We start from the raw sequence: 22,220 nt of genomic DNA, 5'->3' as shown, positions 1-22,220 counted from the left end.
TAGCAATGAAATAATAAATATGATAAAATGTTTCCTTCAGAGAGTAAGGAATAAGTTAATAGCAGGAAAAAAACATATATATATATAAAATACATTAGAGCTTCAGCTGAACAGGTTTTTTTAGTTTTTAATTCTCAATATTAAATGCTTTGTTTAAAAAAATTTCAGTTTGATAAACATCAAGTTATTATAAAATATTAAAGCCAGTGATCAGTAAGATAAGGCAAAGTGTACTACAGATACTATAACCAGGGTCCCATGCTATATACTTTAAAAGTTTTTGGGGGGAAACTGAAAAACTTACTTTTAAAATTCTATAAATATTAGGTTATTAAGTATGGAATGTCTGACTTCCTTAAGTACTAAGTTTGACAGCTGATATCTTTGACATTTCATTTTGACACTTTTTATTTTTTTCTTTTTATTGTGAAGGTACATACATCTTTATTCTTTCAAATGCACATTTTAGCTTGTGATTATCTTTCAAATTTTTTTTAAAGCAATTTTTGTGAAAACATGGATAAGTCCAAAATTTATGTTATTTTTGAATGTGAGTCCTGTTGTGGAACCAATGCAGTGCAGACAGCTTAAAATATCAATGAAGTGTTTGGTTTGACATTACTAGTCCAACAACATTGGGCCATGTAAAACCGATCGGCAAAGTAAAGAAGCTGGATAGATGGCTTCTGCATGAATTAAATGAGCATCAGAAGAGAAATTGTCTCGAAGCTTGCTTTCCTCTTTGCTGTCACAGCATAAAGGCAAATCATTTCTACACTGTATTGTTACATGTGATGAAAAATGGATTCTTTTTGACAATTGCAAGCATTCAGCACAATGGTTGGATAAAGATGAAGTGCCAGAACACAGTCCAAAACTGAATATGCATCAAAAAAAGCTAATGGTGTCTGTTTGGTGGTCCAGTACTGGTATTAACCACTACAGCTTCATGAAACTTGGTCAATCCATTACAGTGGATATCTCTGCAACCACTTGGATGAAATGATGAGGATGCTTGCAATTAAGCAGCCAAGATTAGTCAATAGAGACAGGCCAATCCTCTTTCTAGACAACATATCACAAAAAACAATGCTGCTCAAACTACAGAAACTGGACTTGACAACTCTTTGTCATCCACCATATTCACCAGACCTTGGGAACTGACTACCACTTCTTCCCTGCTTGGGATCACTTCTTGCAAGGAAAAATATTCAATTCTCAACAAGCTGTGGAACATGCTTTTGTGATTTCATAGCCACTGCCTCTCCAGGCTTCTTCACTGCTGGCATAAGCAAGCTACCGTTAAGATGGCAAAACTGTGTTGATAGTTTAGGCACATACTTTGATTAATTGTACTTCTTCTTGTTCAGATATAATAAACTGAACTTTTGATTCAAAATAGGGCATTTCATATTTAATGACCTAATAAAACATGCATATATATACAGATTTGGATGGTGAGGGATATTTGTACTTCATATATCTGTATCATGTCAAAGCATATCTGACATAATTTCAAACAGGATTCTACTAAATTGATCACAGTCTGCTATACTACGATAGAATGAACATTATTCCTTAAAAAAACACTGATAAATTATTGGAAAATAACAGAATAATTAAAAGCTAGGTCCAACAGAAGCAAAATAATATTGGGAAATAAGCTATTAGATGGATTACTCAGTGATTATGGATAAGCAATCAGAATGGTTCAGGAGGCTCAAAATATTATATTTAACTGTCATTTTTTAAAAAATTGGGTGTCTAACTTATAACAACATAGAAAAGTTCCCAAAATGCCATTTTAATAGGCTGGAAAAACATCAGCATTTTATTGTCAACAAAATAACCATAATTATCCAGCAAAATAACAGCTGTTATGAATCTTTAATGTCTTTCCCATTCCACTAGAATATAAGCTCTATAAGCAGAAATTTTTGTCTATTTTATTCATGAGTGTATCCCAAGTGTCTAAAATAGTGCCTGACATAAATATTAGTTAATGTTGTAGAATAAATTGGTATAGTTACCATCTTTATGAGAAAACAGATAAATCTTCATTCATAATAAATTATATCCCAAATTATATGTATCTATAGATAGATATATAGACACAGATATATGGTTATACCCTAAATGAGGGTACAATAAATCCTCATTTATAATAAATATACTATAACCTAAATGAGGAGATAGTAACATAATATTTATAGCTACTGTTAAAAGTCAGGGAGTCAAGTTGAATCAATAAGAACTGAAAATAAAAGAAAATCACAAGAAATCACATAAATATTAGAAGGAATATATACTTAGGATGGTAAAGAAAGTGTTTTTTTTTTTTTGCTTTTTTTTTGAGACAGAGTCTAGCTCTGTTGCCCAGGCTAGAGTGCATTGGCATAATATAGCTCACTACAACTTTGAACTCCTGGCTCAGCCTCCTGAGTAGGTGGGACTACAGGCATGTGTCACCATTCCTGGCTAATTTTTTTTTTATTTTTTGTAGAGATGAGGTCTCCCTATGTTGCTGGTCTCTAACTCTTGGCCTCGAGTGATTCTTCCCACCACGGCCTCCCAAAGTGCTGGGATTACAGATGTGAGCCCCTGTGCCCCACAAAGTGTTTTGAAACTGCTCTGTCTAATCTTCAGCATTATGCTTGGCAACAGATGACATTCAAGAATTATTTGTCAAATAACAAGTATTATGGATAGAACTGCCCCCATCTCCAATTTTTATGTTCAAGTTCTACCCCCTGGTATCTCAGAAAGTGATCTTATTTGGAAATAGGGTTGCTGAAGATGTAGTTAGATAAGATAAGGTCACGCTGGAGTAGTCCTTTATCCAATTATGACTGATGTCCTTATAAAAGCAGAAATTTGGACACAGAAACAAGCACACAGAGAACATACCATGTGAAGATAAAGGCCAAGATTGGGGTGATGCATCTATAAGCAAAGAAACACCAAAGACTGCCAGCAAACTGCCAGAAGCTAGAGAAGAGGCATGGAACAGCTTTTCCTTCACAAACAAAGTTCCTTTTCAGAAGGAACCTACCCTGCCAACACCTTGATCTCAGACTTTTGGCCTCCAGAACTGTGAGATAAATTTCTGTTGCTTATGCCACTAAGTTTGTGGTACTTTGTTAAGGCAGCTGTAGTAAACTAATACAGCAAATAGAAAGAGAGAGAATTAGGAAGATAGGAAAATTTCTAGGCCAGAGGTCTGGGAGCGGGGGAGGGGGGTTGGTTTTGGGATGATTCAAGCACATTACATTTACTGTGTACTTTATTTCTATTATTATTACATTGTAATATATAATGAAATAATTATACAGCTCACTATAGGTTGGGGAACCCTGCTATAGGCAGATGAAGTGCCTTAATGAGTACAGGAGTAGAACCTGAAGCGGCCAGCTGTGAGTGCTTTATGAAGTCTTATCTTAAAAGTTTGAATTTTCATTCTCCTCAATAATACCATTTAAAAATATTAAATTAACTCTACACCATGCATTCTCAATTTTCCAAATAAAACAGACAAGAAAATAGTATATAGCATTTTTATCACATGGGTTACATATCCTTGGACATACTATAACATATTCCAAAGATTGTAGGTAGCCCATAGATTACTTTGTATGAATAATGTGATTCTAAAGAATTAAATGTCTATAGATGTTCTCAATATTATAATTCTTTGTCCATCAGAAGCCAGTAAGAAACATAGTAATTTCACAAATCTAAAAAGGCTGCAAAGGTATCTCATACACAGCAATAGCTTGTCTACTGCCATTTATTCCCGGGGTTATGTGCAATGGGGTTATCAATTGCATTCCAAGTACCAAAGGTCACTTATTAGCTACTGGACAGTGAGATAAGAAAATACTGGTATCTGCTGTCAATTTCATGTACTTCTGAAAGTAAGCCACATTCCTTTTTTGGAAAAAAAAGAAAATTCTGCACCATCTGCTTATAATACTCCTTTCTAGCAAGGACATAGTAGGAAAAAATAATTACATTTACCTTCCTCCACTGAAAATAAGATGAAACAGTTGGGGAAGAAGAAAATATAAACAAAACAGAAATGACAAGCTTCCCAAATTGGCACTAGTTAATCTTTTTGTTGACTCAGATCTATTCATGGAAAGAAACACTTATTCCAGCCTCTCAAAAAACTATAAAAAGACTACAGATGAAGCAATATAGTTTACCTTAGATATACAATCTATGACCATGAGATTCCATACAATAACACATTTTAGCAATTAGGCTGTTATATAAAGTGATGTTTAGAATTTTAACCAAAAACAATTCTTTGGGAAGCTAAGCTGATAATATTCTACGTCTTTCTAAGTCCAGTACCTTCTATCTGTGGCACTTCACCATGAAGCTTGGCTTTGCTGGAGAAAGGTGCATTCTGCAGCACTAATGCAAAGAGAGATGGGATCAATGACTGTAAGGCAGAAAGATACATGTGGAGCTTGTGTTCATCCAGCCCATGTTCTCCTTCCTGAAACATAAGGAGGTGGAAGCTCATTTTAGTCTTTTGAAATCATATCGCTAATTGGATTTATGTGTGACGTTCTTCCTTTCTGTGGCAAATCAAACATTTACAGACCTGTATATTGGACTCAAAACATAACTCTTAATGGAAATGGAAAATGTAAAGAAGCACTAAGGCACTATAGAAGTGGTAGAATCTTTTACGTGGAAAGCTTTAGGGTAAACATCAGTCATTTTCATTTGTGGAAAACATCTTTTACAGACTCTTTGTCTTTAGAGAAGGTCTAGCTAGCTTTTACAGACAGAGAGGTCTTATCTTTTGACATTTTTAAAGCCATGGTAAAGAAATTAAAGTGAGCCACAGGAATAATTTTCTTTCTTTTTCTTTTTAAAAACTGATACATAATAATTGCACATATTTATGGGGTACAAGTGATATTTTGATACATGCATACAATGTGTAATGACCAGACCAGGGTAATTGGGATATCCATCACCTTATTTATCATCCTCTGAGTTGGAAACATTCCAAATAGTCTCTTCTAGCTATTTTTGAAATATACAATAAATTATTGTTAACTATAGTCACCCTATTGTGCTATCAAACACTGGAACTTATTCCTTCTATCTAACTATATGTTTGTACTCATTAACCAACCTCTCTACATCCTTCCCTCTCCTCTACCCTCCCCAACCTCTAGTAACCACCATTCTACTCTTTATCTCCTTGAGATCAACTTTTTTAGCTCCCAAGTGTGAGTACCATATATACGATACTTGTCTTTCTGTGCCTGGCTTATTTCACTTAACATAATGTCCTCTGGGCTCATCTACATTGTAGCTAATGACAGGATTTCACTCTTTTCTATAGCTGAATAATATTCCATTGTGTATACGTACCCCATTTTCTTTATCCATTCCTATGTTGATGGATACTTAGGTTGATTCCATAGCTTTGCTATTGAAAATAGTGCTGCAATAAACACAGGAATGCAGATAGCTCTTGGACATACTGATTTCCTTCCTTTTGGATATATACCCAGCAGTGGGATTGCTGGATCATATGGTATTTCTACTTTTAGTTCTTTGAGGAACCTCCATACTGTTTTCCATAATGGCTATCTATACTAATTTACATTCCCACCAACAAGGGTTCCCCTTTCTTAGTATCTGCTATTTTTTGTCTTTTTATAACAGCCATTCTAACTCAGGAGAGATGACATCTTGTGGTTTTAATTTTCATTTCCCTGATGATTAGTGAAGTTCAGCATTTCTTCATATACTATACCTTTTGGTCATCTGTATGTCTTCTTTTGAGAAATGTCTAAAATGTCAATTCGCATCATTTGCCCATTTTAAAACTGGATTTGCGTTTTTTTTTCTGTTGAGTTTCTTATATATTAATCCCTTGACAGGTGGCAAATATTTTCTGCCAATCTGTAGGATATCTCTTCACTCTGTTTATTATTTCCTTTGCTGTGTGGAAGCATTTCAGCTCCCTATAATCCCATTTGACTATTTTTGCTTTTGTTGCCTATACTTTGAGGTCTTATCCAAAAAATATTTGCCTAGATCAATGTCCTGAAGCATTTCCCCAATATTTTCTTTTAGTAGTTTCATAGTTTCAGGCCTTACGTTTAAGTCTTTAATCCATTTTGAGTTGATTTTTATATATGGTGAGAGACAGGGATCTAGTTTCATTCTTCTGCATATGAATATCCAATTTACTCAGTACAATTTATTGAAGAGATTATTCTTTCCTCAATGTATATTCTTGGTGCCTTTGACAAAAATAAGTTGGCTGTAAATACATGGATTTATATCTTGGTTCTTTATTCTCTTTCATTGGTCTATATGTCTGTTTTTATGCCAGTACCAAGATGTTTTGGTTACTATAGCACTGAAGTATATTTTGAAGTCAGGTAGTGTGATGCCTCCAGCTTTGTTCTTTTTGCTCAGGATTGCTTTGGCTATTCTGGGTCTTTTGTGGTTCCACACAAATTTTAGGATTTTTTCTATTTTCATGAAGAATGTCATTGGTATTTTGATAGGGATTGAATTGAATCTGTAGATCACTCTGGGTAGTATGGACATTAACAATATTAATTTTTCCAATCCATAAGAATGGATATCTTTTCATTTTTTTGTGTCCTCTTCAATTTCTTTCATCAGTGTTTTATAGTTTTCACTGTAGAGATCTTTCACCTCTTTGGTTAAATTATTCCTAGATAATTTATTTTATTTGGTAGTTATTGTAAATAGGATTGCTTTCTTGATTTCTTCTTCAGATTATTCACTATTGGCACATAGAAATATTTAACTGCTAACCTAGCAGCAGCTCTTGCTACTTTGCCTCTCTTACTTCTTAACCTCTTTTACAGATTTGGCACATAATAGGCATTAAAGATAGTTTCTCTTTTAGCCTCTAAGAGAAATTTTTCGTACAAAAATTAGATCAAAAAGTTTCTATCATTTCTTTAATTGTTTCACTTGGGAAGAATAAAAATGTTTATTTTAAAAAGTGAGGAAATCAACTATTGCAGTGGAATAAACAGTTAAAGCAATTTTGACATCATGTAAATAAGAAAGCTTTAGAGACTCGTATTATAGCTATCTCTGTATTCTGGAACTGGAGCTGATATTTTACACAAAATATTTAAGTCCTCAGAAAGGTTAAGGAAGAGCTAGTTTCTGAATAACGTAGGAGTTATTTCCACAAAGGTGTTGTTTCAGCTAACAAATGGAGCTCATGCCCTTTCTCCTTCAACTTCAGCAAAGCAAAGCTTCCTTGAATCTCTCTCTTTGCTCCAGTCCAACAGAATCTTTAACTAGCAATGTATTAGAATGTTCGGCTAAGTGGTACTTTCTATCTCTGCTGCCCAATATTCCTCTAAGATGGTTTAGAAAAGACCTTTAAAATTTCTATAAACTATATAAACAAAGGAAGAACTTACCCTGAGAAGTTTTTCAATCTTGTTCAGCAGTGTAGGTATAAGATGAGACTGTAAATTTCCAAGTTCTGTAGTCCAGGCAGCATAAGCTGGTAAAAATACTTGGTGTGTAGCACTAACTACTCTTTCTGAGGGATCACCCAAGGCTGACAGCAATAATTCAAAACCCTGTCAAGAAGAAAGAGGAAAATATAGATTTTTAAAAGAATAAACTTTTAACAAAACTTAATAAATAATAAATATACTCTTCAATAAATTTAGAAAATATTTTAGGCAAGAGAGAAAGCCATCCATAATCCTAGTCTTCCTATTTTCTTTAAAGAAAATGCCTGTATCTATTGATGAGCAAAGCAAAGCAAAGGGGTGGTAAACATGGCACACTTGTTGCTGATTTCCTGCCATACAGCTGTGGTAGATATTGTAAATGAATTACAGCATTCTTTCGTCTGAGTTTCAAAACTGAAATTAGGCAGCCATCCCCAAGTGACTAAAGTTGACATACCTGTCATCCCTACTATACATTGTGAAGTATCAGAGATTTGGAATACTATATTACTTGGAATTTTATAATGGGGTCAAAGGGGTTCATTCTGAAAAAAATACCTGTTGATACTTGTCTGGATCATCAATATATCCCATAATGATACCAAGGCTCTTGATCACAGCTTCTCTTACCAAATCTGCCTTATCTTCCATTAACATTTGTTGCAACATTGAAAGAACCAAGGAGCTACGTATTTCTTTCTGAAAATAAACATATTTTTATAATTTATTTATACTAAAGCACAAAAGTATAGGAAATAGTAACACCAGATTAAATGGACACTAATATTTTGTTATATTTGCTTTAAGTTTTTGCTTTTCAAACACTTAAAACATTACAGATACAGCCAAAATATCACTCTCCCCCAAATCCCTTACTCTTTGAATTTGGTATTAATCATCTCTCAGCATGTTTTTATAACATTATTAAATATGTAAACATCACTCACATCATTACAGTGCACACTAGCAGGCACTTTTGGCAAATCAACGAAGTTCACATTTAAGAACGCTGAGAATTATAACAACAGGAGGGATTACAAACATCATTCTGGCAATTAAAACATTTGCCTGGGGTACAGTGAAGAAACTTTATAAAATCCCAACATTCCTAATTTTTTGAAGTGAGGAAAAAAATACAAAAAAAAATACAAAAAAGGATAATAAAATATGAGTGAACTTTAAATGTACTTTAAAAATTGCACTGCTATTTTATTATGCTAATATTTAATATAATGTCCACCACTGCTGTGCCTTGATTTCACACAGAATTTTTTCCAGTTATGATAATGTTTTAACTTAATTATTAGCTGAGGTTAGAATAAATAGTTATCAATATTCAAATTCATGTCTATTCTATTCCACTTTGTACTATAATTGTAATTTGATCAACTTATAAAACTTTTTAAACCTAAACGTGTTTAGGTCCCTTTTACATATAATGGTTAAACTAAAATAAAAATAAAAGTAGAGGATGAGAATATTTTCATCAATTTCCAGCATGGTTTGATATGTAAAGTTTAACAGACATTTTCTGAAGGCCTGATTTTCATTTTGACTTTTTAGAAATAAAAATATATTTAATTTTAGCAAATTTTAAACACATTTAGGTTGATGAAAATAACTTTTGCTACAGTCATGTTTATTTACCTTTTAGGTTAAAAATTGCCCTAAAAGTGCCATAAAGTATCTTAAAAGGGCTTCTTGGTTGATACCAACACAAAGCAATAGTTTAGAGGTAAGTTAAACTTCAGGCGGGCATTTATTAATACTTCCCATTGATCTAGGCTGAGGTTACCTGTGGCAATTAAGTTTTAGTATGCCACCCCCTTGGGGTGAAGCATAGGTCAGGAAGCATTATTCTATTTAAGTTATGATCACACTGAGAAACTGCTGGCATATCCAGAGATTTTGCTGCTACCAGTAACAGTGGGGTGGAAGGCAAGTACAGATCTATTGAGGAAACATTATGTCTATTATTAATATTACTTAGTATTCTAGTAGTGGAACAGCTTACTTATCCTTTGAGAGCAAGTGATACTCATCTGTTTTGATGCTTAAACTCACTCATATCAATGTATCTATATGAATTATCACAACAATAAGATATGTTTTCCCCATGAGATAGAAAAACATTAAAAAATTTCATCATGCCTAATTCCTGGTGAAGGTATGGGAAGATAAGAACTCCAATGTACTGTTAATAAGAGTACAAATCCATGCTATCTTGGTCTGGGAGATTTAACCCTGTCAAAACAAAAAATGCAAATGCTGAAAGCAAGATAGAGGTATAATAGTATGAGATATTTAAAAAGTGAACAGATACGCACACAAGAACCTGTCAATAGTGTTTACAGGGCCAAGTGTGGTAGTCAGCCTGTAATCCCAGAACTTTGGGAGGGTAAGGCAGGAGGATCACTTGAGGCCAGGAGTTTGGGACCAGCCTGGGCAACATAGCGAGAACTTGTCTCTACAAAAAACAATAAAAAAAATCATCTGGGTGTGTTGGTGCATGCTTATAGTCCTAGCTACTCATGAGGTTGATGTGGGAGGCTCACTTAAGCCCAGGAGTTCAAGGCTGCAGTGAGCTATGATCACGACACTGCACTCCAGCCTGGGCAACAGAGTAAGACCCCATCTCTAAAAAAAAAAAATAGTGCTTACATTCAGGCACTGCTAGTGGGATATAAAATATTGTATATAGTATGATTAATATTGAGTAAAATCTTTTCAAAGGATATTAAAATATAAGCTGGCATATGTATAAATTTTTTTTTCCTTCAAAGTATTAATTAAAACCTATTAACAGTAGATACCTTTGGAGACAATGACTGGGGGCCTTTGATTTTCCTTTTATTCTTTTCATACTGTATGAAAATTTATTTTCAACAAAATAAAAATAAATACCTATTCTAACTGGGACTGAGATTATGGACAATTCTTTCTTTATATTTTTCTGAATTAAAAAACCCACCATAAATCTTACTTTTTAAAAAGACAATTGTGTTACTATTAGTTTCTTTTCACTAAAGAATGAGGTTAACAGTAACTGCAACTAAATAGCCCATGTGCTGTTGTACAATTACATTTTTTGTAGTTTTCTTTAAGAACCATTTTATAAAAATGACCTTTTAATGCATGGGTCAGCAAACTTTCTGGAAAGGGCCAAATGGTATATATACTCTTGCCTTTGGTGGCCTTAAAGGTCTCTGTTGCAATTACTTAACTCTTCTGTTGTAGTATTAGATCAGCCATAGACAATTCATAAAACAATGGGTGTGGCTGTATTCTAATAAATTTTATTTACAAAAACAGGCTGTGAGCTAGATTTGGTATGTAGGCTATTGTTCATCAAGTTCTGCTTTACACTACTAATTGTTTAAATTAAATTAATTATGTTGCCACATCATTTCCTTTATCCCTTCTAAGTGCTAGACCTCTGGGAAGATTCCTAAAAAAATTAGTGCAAAAAATGGTGTTGATTTACATTTTGTTACAGATCTCTTTCATACCTGAATTAAAAGAAGACAAGTAGTTTTCTTACCTGCTCTGCATTCAATTTGTTGTAATACATTGTTTTGGTTGAAGTATTTAAAGAAAATCTGGCCTCACAGAAGCCATGTAATTGGAAAATGGGAGGAGTATTTTAACATCCTTTTCAGATAAAAAAAAGCCTTTTTAATTTTACACCCAAACTGGACAAATGGTAATTTCTTAAAGGTTAGTTGCAATGTGAAATCTGAAACCATAATATCGTTCATTGATAACAAACTTCTAAAATTCTGATACACTAAATTCCATTGGTCTATCTTAGACTTTTAATGTCTCTATTTTAACCCATGCATTGGTCATTTTGGAAAAACTGGACAATAGCATTATGCAGACCTTCTTCAGTATTGTCACATCTCATTACATCATCAAAAAAATCCACTGATCTCATCAAAAAAGTCTTTATGTACTTAGAAGCTGTCAAGCTCACAGTGGCGAATGTAAGTTTCCCAAAATTCTAGTTCCCACTTAACAGCTCCAATTTTATCACTGGCAACAAATGCTGTCTACTTGTTTTCCTTAAAGTGACAGGCTCAATTCATTCAACTTCATAATAATGTCTGCCACACACCCGAGTCTGAATAACCACACATAGTTTGATTATCAGTGATTCTGTCACGTTAAGTTGGTGGTCCCATGAAAAAAAGCAGCCAATTAAGCTCACAACTCAAACAACTGCATAAGTGCTTTTCTTACGAACAGCTATCAAACTTCAGAGTGCAGCAAAAAGGTTTTAAATATTTTATATTTTGTCTCACAGAATATTAAAGATGCATGCTCAAGGGTTACAATTTAGTAAAATAATTTTACTTATTCAGCAAGCTCTTTTTAAAGTGAAATTGGCTTTTTCTGTGAATGCACGTTAGTGAAGAATACAATCATTATTAGTCCATTTGGGTAACACTGCCCTGACTGGTGCTAATATACCAGCATTTTTGTCCATCACTGCTTTTGCATCAACACTGCAAATATCAACACAGTGAAAAAGACAAAAATATGTTTACTATGGAAACAGTTTTCACCTCATAGATTTTTTTGAAACGATCTCAAGAGAGTCTCCTGGGTCCTCAGTCCTCAGGCCACACTCTCAGAACTGCTGATACAGTTTAATATATTTATGCTCATGCAAAATCAATGGTAATGTACCTGTCTGTCTGCAATGCTAAGATTGTACTAATGTGAGTGAGTTTTTTCTTTTTTGACTCATTTTATTCCTATATTAAGACAGCATGCCTAGGATAATTGGATTAAAATGTATAAGATCCCTGAAAAAAGGTTTCTCTATTATTATAAAAGAAAAAAGTTTTTAAGAAAAAAAATGACAATTCTTACAGGAAGATAAGGTGCCAAGGCTCCACAGGATTCTGCCACAAGTAGTCGTCTTTCTGGGTATTTGTGATTAATCTAGAGTAAAAAACAAATAAATCAAGCCTTCCTTCTTCCAACAGAGAATTATTCTTCACCACAAATCCTGTTAAGAATGTAATAAAGCTTCTTCCTTTTCCACTTCTGGGAATTCCTGTGTGACTATACCTGGATCAGGAATAAGGGAATCAGGGAAAGCCTAAACCATAAAGTCATAAGGGTCATCTGTTAAAGAAAAAAGGGAAAACAAAAGGTCAAAATTTGGCAAGGTGTCTAGAGATAATGGGCATGCCTAAAATTAGGCTTTCCTTAGGATGTCAGGAGAAATCAGGACCTTCCCCTAGCAATATTAATATATTTTAAAATTTGGAAAACCTAGCTTCTGGATCTTATAGATATGGTCTACAATATGTGCTGGTCTTTTTTTAATCTAAGGGATTAGTAAGTAAAGTTAATCAGTGATTTAACCAGAACCCTTACTAGAAATATGATTTTATTTTTAAAGTAAGTAGACTTCAATCCATTGCTGTTTGCATATGCAAAATAATGGGGTTTTGCTATTGTGACTACACTGAACCATAACAAAAAATAACAAAAAAAATGACACATACTGGGTTTTGTTCCCATATGTCTTCTTCATAGAATATAAATCTTTCTTTGACTGGAAAAGAAGTATATCTGTTCTCATATTCCCATATGAAAAGGTGACATAATTCATTAATGTATTGGATGCCTAAAATTAAGAAAAAAAATTATGTAGTAATCTACTGGGCAACAAACTGGAGGCAGGTGGCTAGACAGATCCCTAATATCCATGTTTATTCACCTTACAGAAGAGGTGGTAATAGAGATGTTTTTAACTGACATCTCTGAATTAAATTTACTCCAGATGGAGTTACCTCAAAAGCAGAATGGTTTGAGTGTCAAAGTATCCTGTACATAAACTTTCATTTGCTTTTCTTTAGTCTAGCTCAGTAAGTTTCAAAATTAAATGTATATGTGGAAATCAATTGTATTTCTACATATTAAAAATGAACAAACAAAATTAATAAAACAATTCTATTAATAATAGCATCAAAAAGAATAAAATACTTAGGAACAAATAAAAGAAATGCAAAACTTATACTACTCTGAAAACTACAAACCACTGTTGAAAGAAATTTTAAAAGACCTAAATGTATAGAAAGACATCCTAAATACATAGATTGGAAGGCTTAATTAGGATGGCAATCTCTCCAGATTAATCTATAGATTCAATGCATTATTTATGAAAATCACAGCTAGCTTTTTTTTCAGAAATTGACAAATGGATCCTAAAATTTATAAGGAAATCAAAGGGACCTAGAATAGCTAATATAATCTTGAAGGAGAAAAATCAAATTTGAACAGTCAAGGTTTGTTTTGGGGATGATAAAAATATCTTAAAATTGATTGTGGTGATAGCTGCACAACTCTGCATATACTAAAATTATTGAATTGTACATTTTAAATGAATGAATTGTATGGTATTTGAATTATATCATAATAATAAACTTAAAACATGTAAAAAATAGAAAATGGAAAGAACTATAAAAATTAGATGTGCACACGAATAACTATATAAAACTGTAAATTCGAAGTTTCATATATATTACTATATATAATGTTTACTTTATCCATTGAATCCAGTGACTCCATTATGTTTTAGCAAAGAAAATGAATGCACAAAGAAGTTGGGACTAAAACTCTAAATGACTACATACTTCAGTGATATTCCAGAGACCAATACTTTTCTTAAGCATAAGTGACTAGGTTATTGTAAATAATTTATCTTCCTAAGTGGGAAACTCATCTTTTTAAGTTGGAAAAATAAGATGATTAACAATCTAAATACCAAATCTAGAAAGCCAATGATTCTGAGCTGAGTTCTATATAGGACTGCAACATTAACATTCAATATAAAACCAAAACTATTGTTAGTAAAATAATGAGTTCAATTATAAATACAAAAACCTCCCACATCCAAGGTTTACACTTAATATACTATATGTAATATATGGAAGTATGCTATATTTACACACACACACACACACACACACACACACACACACACACACACACACGTCTTCCTGATCTTCCTTGAACGCATCAAGCACATTTCTACCTCAGGGCCTCTGTACCTGCTGCATCCTACTTAATTCAAATTCTTGCCTAAACATCACTTCCTCAGAGATTCCTTCTCTGACCACCCTTTGTAGGAGAACCTTTCCATCATTCTCTAACCCTTATCCTGGTTTATTTTTCTTTATAGTATATGTTACTACAAAAGCATACCATTTCTTTGTCTACTCTTATCTTCCTACCAGGATGTCTTCACCTTTCGTTCACCACAGCAACCCTAGTGACTATACCAGCACCCAGCACTAGAATTAGTGTTTCATAAATATTTTTTGAATGAATGAAATACCCCAGAGTATTCTTAAGCACTATTAAATCCCTGCACTGCGCTACAGAAACAGTAGCATAAATGATATCCCACATATTTTCTAATAGCATTTTAAAAAGAAAATATAAGCCTTTATAAGAAATTACAATATGCTAGCTAGGGAAAACCCAATACAGTTATTTACCTGTTCCCAACACTGTGGTAAAAGTTCAGCTTCTACACGTGTTGGTCCAACATGACGTGCAAATGCCACACAACCTGTCAGTATCATTTGCCTGAAAAATAATACAAAAAAATAAAGGCTTGTGTTTGTGTAAGAAAGCACAACTAGGACTAAGGGTTAAAAAGACTCGTCTCTGTAATTCACATAAAGTACAATGTTTTTGTAGTCAAATTAGACCTTTCTAACAATGAACTAGACTCTCACCAAGAGAGTAAATTCCTTAAGACCAGCCACTCAAGCAGTGGCAACATCATTTGTGTAAGACTTTGTAAAAGGATTTCTGTATAGGTATGAAGCTGACTCTCATAACCTTCTAAATTAATTTCCCACGTACACATTCTGAGATTACAATATTCCCATTGCTTCAGTTTCTACTCAACTTCAGTTTCTAGCCACTAAAACAACCAGTGATTATTCCCCTAGTCTTTCTGTAGTTAAAAACTATGGTACCATATTAGTAGAATCGTGTTTTTTTGAGACAGGGTCTCATTCTGTCACCCAGGCTAGGGCATAGTGGCATCATCATAGATCAATGCAACCTTGAACTCCTGGGCTCAAGAGATCCTCCTGCCCCAGCCTCCCAAGTAGCTGGGACTACAATCATGTACCACCACCCCTGGCTAATTTTTGTATTTTTAGTAGAGGTGGGGTCTTGCTATGCTGCCTAGGTTAGTCTCGAACTCCTAGCCTCAACTGATTCTCCTGCCTCAGCCAAAGTGCTAGGATTATAAGTGTGAGCCACCACGCCTAGCTGGTATTTTTAAAATCAGAATTTTTTTCTGATACCCAAATGATACCCAAGACAACCATGGTAGGTAGTTTCTGACATGGCTCCCAATGATCCCGTCTCCTCATATTCTTGTCCCTGTGTAATCCTATCCCACTGAGTGTAGACTGGACCTAATGACTTGCTTCTAATAGATAGAATATGGCCAAAGTGATAGGATGTCACTTTTGAGGTTACGTTATAAAAGTCCATCTTGCTGGACTCTACTGCCTTTTCAGCTGGCATGCTTTGTTAAAGCAAGCTGCCATGTTGGAGAGATTCATGGCAAGGAATTAAAAGTGGCTTCTGGTCAAAAGCCAGTAAGCAACTGAGGCCCTCAGTCTAATAATCCTTGACAAACTGAATCCTGGCAATGACCAACCATATGATTGCGATTAAAAGGAAATCCTTCTCCAGTTGAGCCCTGAGATGAGTATAGCCCCAGCCAACCCTTTGACTACAGCCTTGTAAGAGATTCTAAAGCAGAGGACACAGATTCAGGACCTGCAGAAATCATAAGATAAAAATGTGTTATTTTGAATCTCTTTCTTTTGGGGTACTTTGATATAGAACAATAGTTAACTAATAACTAATATACTATTTTAACTTGAATTGATAGATTTATGACTTTAAAAAAGTATAAAATTTTAAGTAATATTTTTCACTCTTCAGAATGAAGTTCCACTTAAAATGACTTTAAAATGCAAAATTTTATGTTCTTCCACTTTTGATTGTCTAACACTTTAGAGCAGTAGAACCTGATGGGAAAAATAGCTATGTTTTTAATAGATGTTTTAAAGTAACCAACTTCAAAGAAAACCAAAATAGAATGCTTATTTAAACCATATTAATTATAAAATCAGTTCTTTAAGCCTAGGCATTACTCATTGCTATTTCTCAATTTATGTAAATTTAAATTAACTGCAAAATGACTTCAAATTTCTATTTGGTTTAGTCTGATTAGTTATTAATATTCTCTTAGGTTATATGAGGGGAATAATGACAAAGATCTTTTGGACAACACTGGGGAAACAGTGAGCCAACGTGTCTTCATTGTATATTGATTGTAGCAGCTTCTCATTTACCACAAATCCTTGTAATATTTATCTACTTGATTTTCCTTTATATTTGTTTATCATCATCCTCTGTGTCTATTTCTCAACTTTTCTTTTGCTTTTCTACTTCCTTCCATTTTAGGAAGCCAAATAAGGTGAATAAAAGAAATGTGGACAAAGAAATTAGCAAGGCTTATGGCCAGCACTATAGCTGCCTGCTCCCTAATGAAAATTTCCTAGTATCTGATAATTGTTTTTGTCCCCTCTAAGGTATTAAAATAGGAGGGCATACATGTTTGATAACTGTACTTGCTGAATTTTCTTAAAATGTAAGCATTTTGAACACTTATTCGAGGTACGCACTTATACAGAACTTCACATGAAATGACCAAATCATGAGTCACCGTCCCTACATTAAATATGTACAAACTTCAATAGGATAAAATGTTAGGCCCCTTAAAACAAACATCTTAGTCAGAAGAGTTAATATTCAAAATTCTAGAAAATATGACAGCTTTGAAATGTAGTCCAAAACAGAAAAGATCAGATGGCCTACAGAGTAGTAACAGCACTGGAGACAGGCTCCTATGATAGCAAAAATAAATGTTGTTCCTATTTGTGGAAAATCATAGGACAGGGATTGTTTGATTAGTAAATGACACAGGTAGAAATATGGTATCAATTATGGTTGTTAGCAAAGAACTGGAAAAGCACCATTACTGAGCATAAAATTAAGTTTTTCTTGGGATACTGTCAAAGAAGCCTGCAATTCATTAAGTAAGGAAAAATAACAAGTGCTTATATGTCAAATATTATGCTAACTTAAAAATTTTGCTCTTTTCATTGGTTATTTATATTATACAGTTAATCAATTTATCAGTCTATTTTCATAAATAATTATATTTCTGTAAGGTGAAAGTAGATTTAAGTATGGACCTGGGCCAGGCATGGGCTGGGCACAGTGGCTCACGCCTGTAATCCCGGCACTCTGGGAGACCGAGCCAGGAGGACTGCTTGAACTCAGGGGCTTGAGAGCAGCCTGAGCAAGAGTGAGACCTTGTCTCTGCTAAAAGTCCAAAAATTAGCCACGTGTTGAGCACATCTGTCATCCCAGTTACTTGGGAGGCTGAGGCAGGAGGATTGCTTGAGTCCTGGAGTTTGCAGTTGCAGTGACCTATGATGACGCCACTGCACTGCAGCCTGGGTGACAGAGTGAGCAAGACTCTGTCTCAAAAAAAAAAAAAAAAAAAAAGTGTGCACAGGAATATTCAATTCCTGATGTAACTTAAACCCGATGTAAGGCTAATAGGTGCTTTTGGCCACCAGGTGGCAGCTATTAGCTTTATATGCAGAGCTTATGAAAATTGGCTCTAAGACTAAAGAGGTTTTTGCCTTGCAAATCCAGAAATAAAAATACAATAAATGGTATTTAATTATTAATTAAGTTACCAAGAGAGGAAATGGTATTTTTCAAGGAGAAATAATATACTAATTTTCCTATACCACCAAATTGTCCTTAGAAAATTTTTAGTTTGCAATGAATGGTACTAATACAGTGATTTAACTACCCTTATTCCCACTTGATTAGCATGTGAGGCCACTGGTGTCAAATCATAAAGAACAATTCTATTGTTTTGCAAAGTATAAGCAAAAATCATTTTTCGGTAACATACAAATTATAACACACAAAAATTCAACTGCCTTTTTTTAATCTAACTGGTGCTTACTCCACCTACTCAGCCACTAGATGATTTTGTTCAAGTCCACACTTGTACCACTTCTCTTGAAATTTAAATGTTTTACTCTCTGAGGGTAGACATCTATCATTGTTGTTTGATCAAAATCCATTACCCTTTCTTCTGATGTGTTTGCCCTGACCTTGGCCATCCCCCTCACTGCTCTTAGGAATAACTAATTTCTCTACTTAGGAAACTTTGGTTGTGGGCATTTGACTCAGGACTAACCCAAACACCATACTGTCTCCCTCTAGCCACATGGTAATGATTCACTGATAACAGTGATCTAAAAATTAATATATTAAATATGTTATTTCTTATAAAGCACAACCATTAAGAGGCCATAATGTATCTAGTTTATCTGTGGGAAAAAGAGGGCATACTTAAGAGAAATCAAGAATGAAAAATAAAGCAAAGGAATATTTGAATTAGAAGTCCAAAAGTAACTAATACAAAACTAATTCAACATGAGTAATTGAAATAAAAAGAATGAAAATACTGCAGAACATTGTGAATGAGGCCATTCTTCCCTCTGCTAATTAAAAAAAATTTGGGCAATGTTTCCTCTATTAATATACATAACTTCAAAGACTTTCATAACTTTATGAAACTGGGATTTAACTGTATTGACTGGCACCAACTTTCTGAGCATTAATAAACTTGCTCATTTTAAAACATAAAATGACTTGAATAAAATGTGTAGCTAAGTTAATAAAAATGCCATTAGAAGGGAAAAATTTAAAGGGTTGTAGCAAAGTTTACTGAGGAAAAACCAAGACCTTTACACATTCATTTTTGTGAACTTCTATTCAATGAAGCAGTAATTAATGCCAAAATGCTTTCAAGGCTGTGAATCTGTTGATATAACACTATTCATACCATGTACAAAGGTACTGGTGGTTTTTCAAAACATTTTACGGAAAAGTCAAGGCATAATACTGTAGGAACATATACATTTACATTTTGTCCACCACCACGTATTATGAGCTATGGTTAAAGAGTTTTTGGAAATTATTGAAACTATGGAAGTTTGGGCAAACAATTCTTCAATCCTGCAGGTGGCCAATGAATACAGTGCTTTACTTATATTTGAAATTTATCACTTACAACATGGATTCAATTTTTAGTAGTGTCAATTCTATTACCTTGTGTTCAATGTAAATTAAAAAATATTGCATATTTTAATTTTTTTCTTTCTGATATCTTCCCTTATTCCAGACAGTCTTTTTCCTCTAAGCCTCCTTCTTTTGGCTACCTTTCTCCTGTTTTATAATAACCATGAATTCTTGCCTCTAATTTAGGACACAAAACAATGTTTCTAAGTGTTTCTTTGGTTTTTGTAATAAAATAATTTTCAAGATATTTATTATGAATTTTTAGAATAATTACTATTTTCATGTGTAGTGTAATTTTTATGGGGCTCCTGGTTTTCAGTGGACTAATCAAGAAATTGATCTAGCTCCAGTTTGAGAGAAAGGAAGGGGCCACAGCTAATAGCTTCACTCTTAGAGATATCCCAGGTATATCAAAGAGATAATAGTTTCATGTGGTTCTGCTGAATTTGGGTGTGGTTTTTCCTTTTCTCAATGTCTAGTTCTCTTGACAGTGATGAGAATTTATGTTGTAAAAGATTTGAGGTGGTCTGGAGCTTTATTCAGTCAAATATAACAGGAATAACTAACACCTCCGCCCCTGCCCTGCATACTTCTAGGGCTATTTCTGGTCTTTACTTGGCTTACAGGGTTTTACAAAAGAAGACCACACATTCTAGAATAAAAGATACCATTTGCCCATCTCCCTCTAATTCTTGTTTACTGGGAATAATAATAATCTCTAAACGGATGAAGAAAGAGAAACACTCATTGGAGACCAAATGAGGACAGAAATAATTGACTGCCTTACACAAAAGTACTGGTTGTCTGACTTAGCAGATTCTATCTACTTTTTTAGCCAACTGAAACATACTTTTCTCAAACTGAAAACTACAAGGGACTTAGATTGGTCTTCCTAATCTAGTTTCATTCAATGACATAAGGTTAGGAGAAAAATTTCTTAGGCGTTTCACATGGTTGACTTTAGTTAACTTTGTTTTCCACAAATGTTTAATGTTTATATCTTGGGGTTTTTTAATACCTTTTTTATGTCTTCATAGGAAATTCCAAAATGAAGAATTGTTGACCTATTACCACCTTGAATCAGAAGTTTTCTCTCTCAACAAACAAGATTTAAAAAAAACTCCACTTGCTTTCTGTTGAAAGAATCTCACTATAAGGTAAACCTTAAGAGCTACTGCTCAGAATCTATCAAGGTTTTATTTTGTGTCTTCATAGGTGTTAGGACTCATTAAAAACAACACTGAGAACATATGTAGGCAAGATGATGTCAGGCTTCTCTAAAAATCTGCTCTCCCTGAGGGAGGTTATGTTTTTATCTGGGGAACATTAGAATGCCTGAGGTGTTAGTAGGTATGCCCAATTTTCTGCTACACCACCTACCTAGACCTTGTTGTTGCATTTGGAAGGCAGAGGAAGAGTTGCTTTCTAGCCAATATATGATTTACCTATACCATCCTTGAGGTCCCTTTTTAATATCCTCACACAGTTTGCTCTCTCCCCCTTATACTGAGGGTTTGGTCATAACCTAATCACTAATTATTAGGAGATTCTACAAGAAATCAGAAAAGTGTATTAATAAGTTTTTAGACCAAAAATAACTATCCTGTAATTTTCAGAAGAGAATATTTATGTTTTTAAAAGAAATAAAACCCACTAAAATTTAATATCATTTTAATGTGAGCTAGTCTCTCAAAAATACAAGATAATTTAAATAATGTCCTTCAGTACCTGTATCTGTCTAGTAACCTTGAGAAACTATTAACATTTTGGGAAGAAGGAGGGACAGAATTCCCTCTCAAAGATTTAAATAATGAGAGTTGTCGTAATCATAGCAGATGATAAGTACTCTGATTTTAGTAGGATTTGTATGTGCTTTTAAAAGGATTTTTGTTTTAGGTTTTATTTATTATCCGTAGGCTAAATTTCCCAGAGTAATTTCCCTACTATCTGTTTATTTGTTGCAGTAAATTCCAAGACCCCTTAAAAAAGAGGGTTGGGAGGAAAGGGAACTTGATGACAGCACTGCAGTTTGAGATCTATTTCATGGGTTTTGAAACCATGAAGGAGTGATACCATGATGGTGGAAGGTGCCAGTACCACTAATAGATATTGGGAATAAAAGAAGGCATTTAGATTAAAATGCTAATCTTGATGCCTAACTAGTAAAATTAATGTCAAAAATGCATTTATTTCCCAAAGAAGTAGTCACACCTACCTTTGTTCATCATCTGGCCTCTTAATCAAATTGAAAAGTATGTGGAGAAGCTGATCTCTCTCTTTAGGCTCAGGATGTAGGCATGCTGTACACAATATGAGGGGGATCAACTCCTGAAGAAATAAGAGGGTAGAAAAATTCAAAATAAAAATACATTGTAGAATATTCTTTTTTTCCCCCAAAATATTCTTAAATGGACATTCATAGTGAACTAACCCTCAACATATAAAAGAACTAATTTTAATTCTGTAAGGTTGCTAATTCAACCAACCCTAAAAACA

At 33.9% G+C, this 22,220-nt stretch overlaps 1 protein-coding gene across 4 annotated transcripts in view; it reads right to left on the bottom strand.

Moving 5' to 3' along the window:
• Positions 1-22,220, bottom strand: part of RELCH (RAB11 binding and LisH domain, coiled-coil and HEAT repeat containing) — a 103,051-nt gene that overhangs the window by 35,951 nt on the left and 44,880 nt on the right. For all 4 annotated transcript variants that reach the window (XM_045528065.1, XM_045528064.1, XM_045528066.1 and 1 more), the window contains 6 exons: positions 21,940-22,052; positions 15,014-15,104; positions 12,372-12,443; positions 8,052-8,192; positions 7,452-7,616; positions 4,357-4,504 (listed from right to left, as the gene is read on the bottom strand). In XM_045528065.1, the coding sequence (XP_045384021.1) occupies positions 4,357-4,504; positions 7,452-7,616; positions 8,052-8,192; positions 12,372-12,443; positions 15,014-15,104; positions 21,940-22,052 (730 nt within the window). The remainder of the gene's footprint in view (positions 1-4,356; positions 4,505-7,451; positions 7,617-8,051; positions 8,193-12,371; positions 12,444-15,013; positions 15,105-21,939; positions 22,053-22,220) is intronic.

Source organism: Lemur catta, chromosome 16, assembly GCF_020740605.2.
Source record: "Lemur catta isolate mLemCat1 chromosome 16, mLemCat1.pri, whole genome shotgun sequence".
NCBI classification, from domain to species: Eukaryota; Metazoa; Chordata; class Mammalia; order Primates; family Lemuridae; genus Lemur; species Lemur catta.
This window is presented reverse-complemented; position numbering and strand designations above follow the sequence as displayed.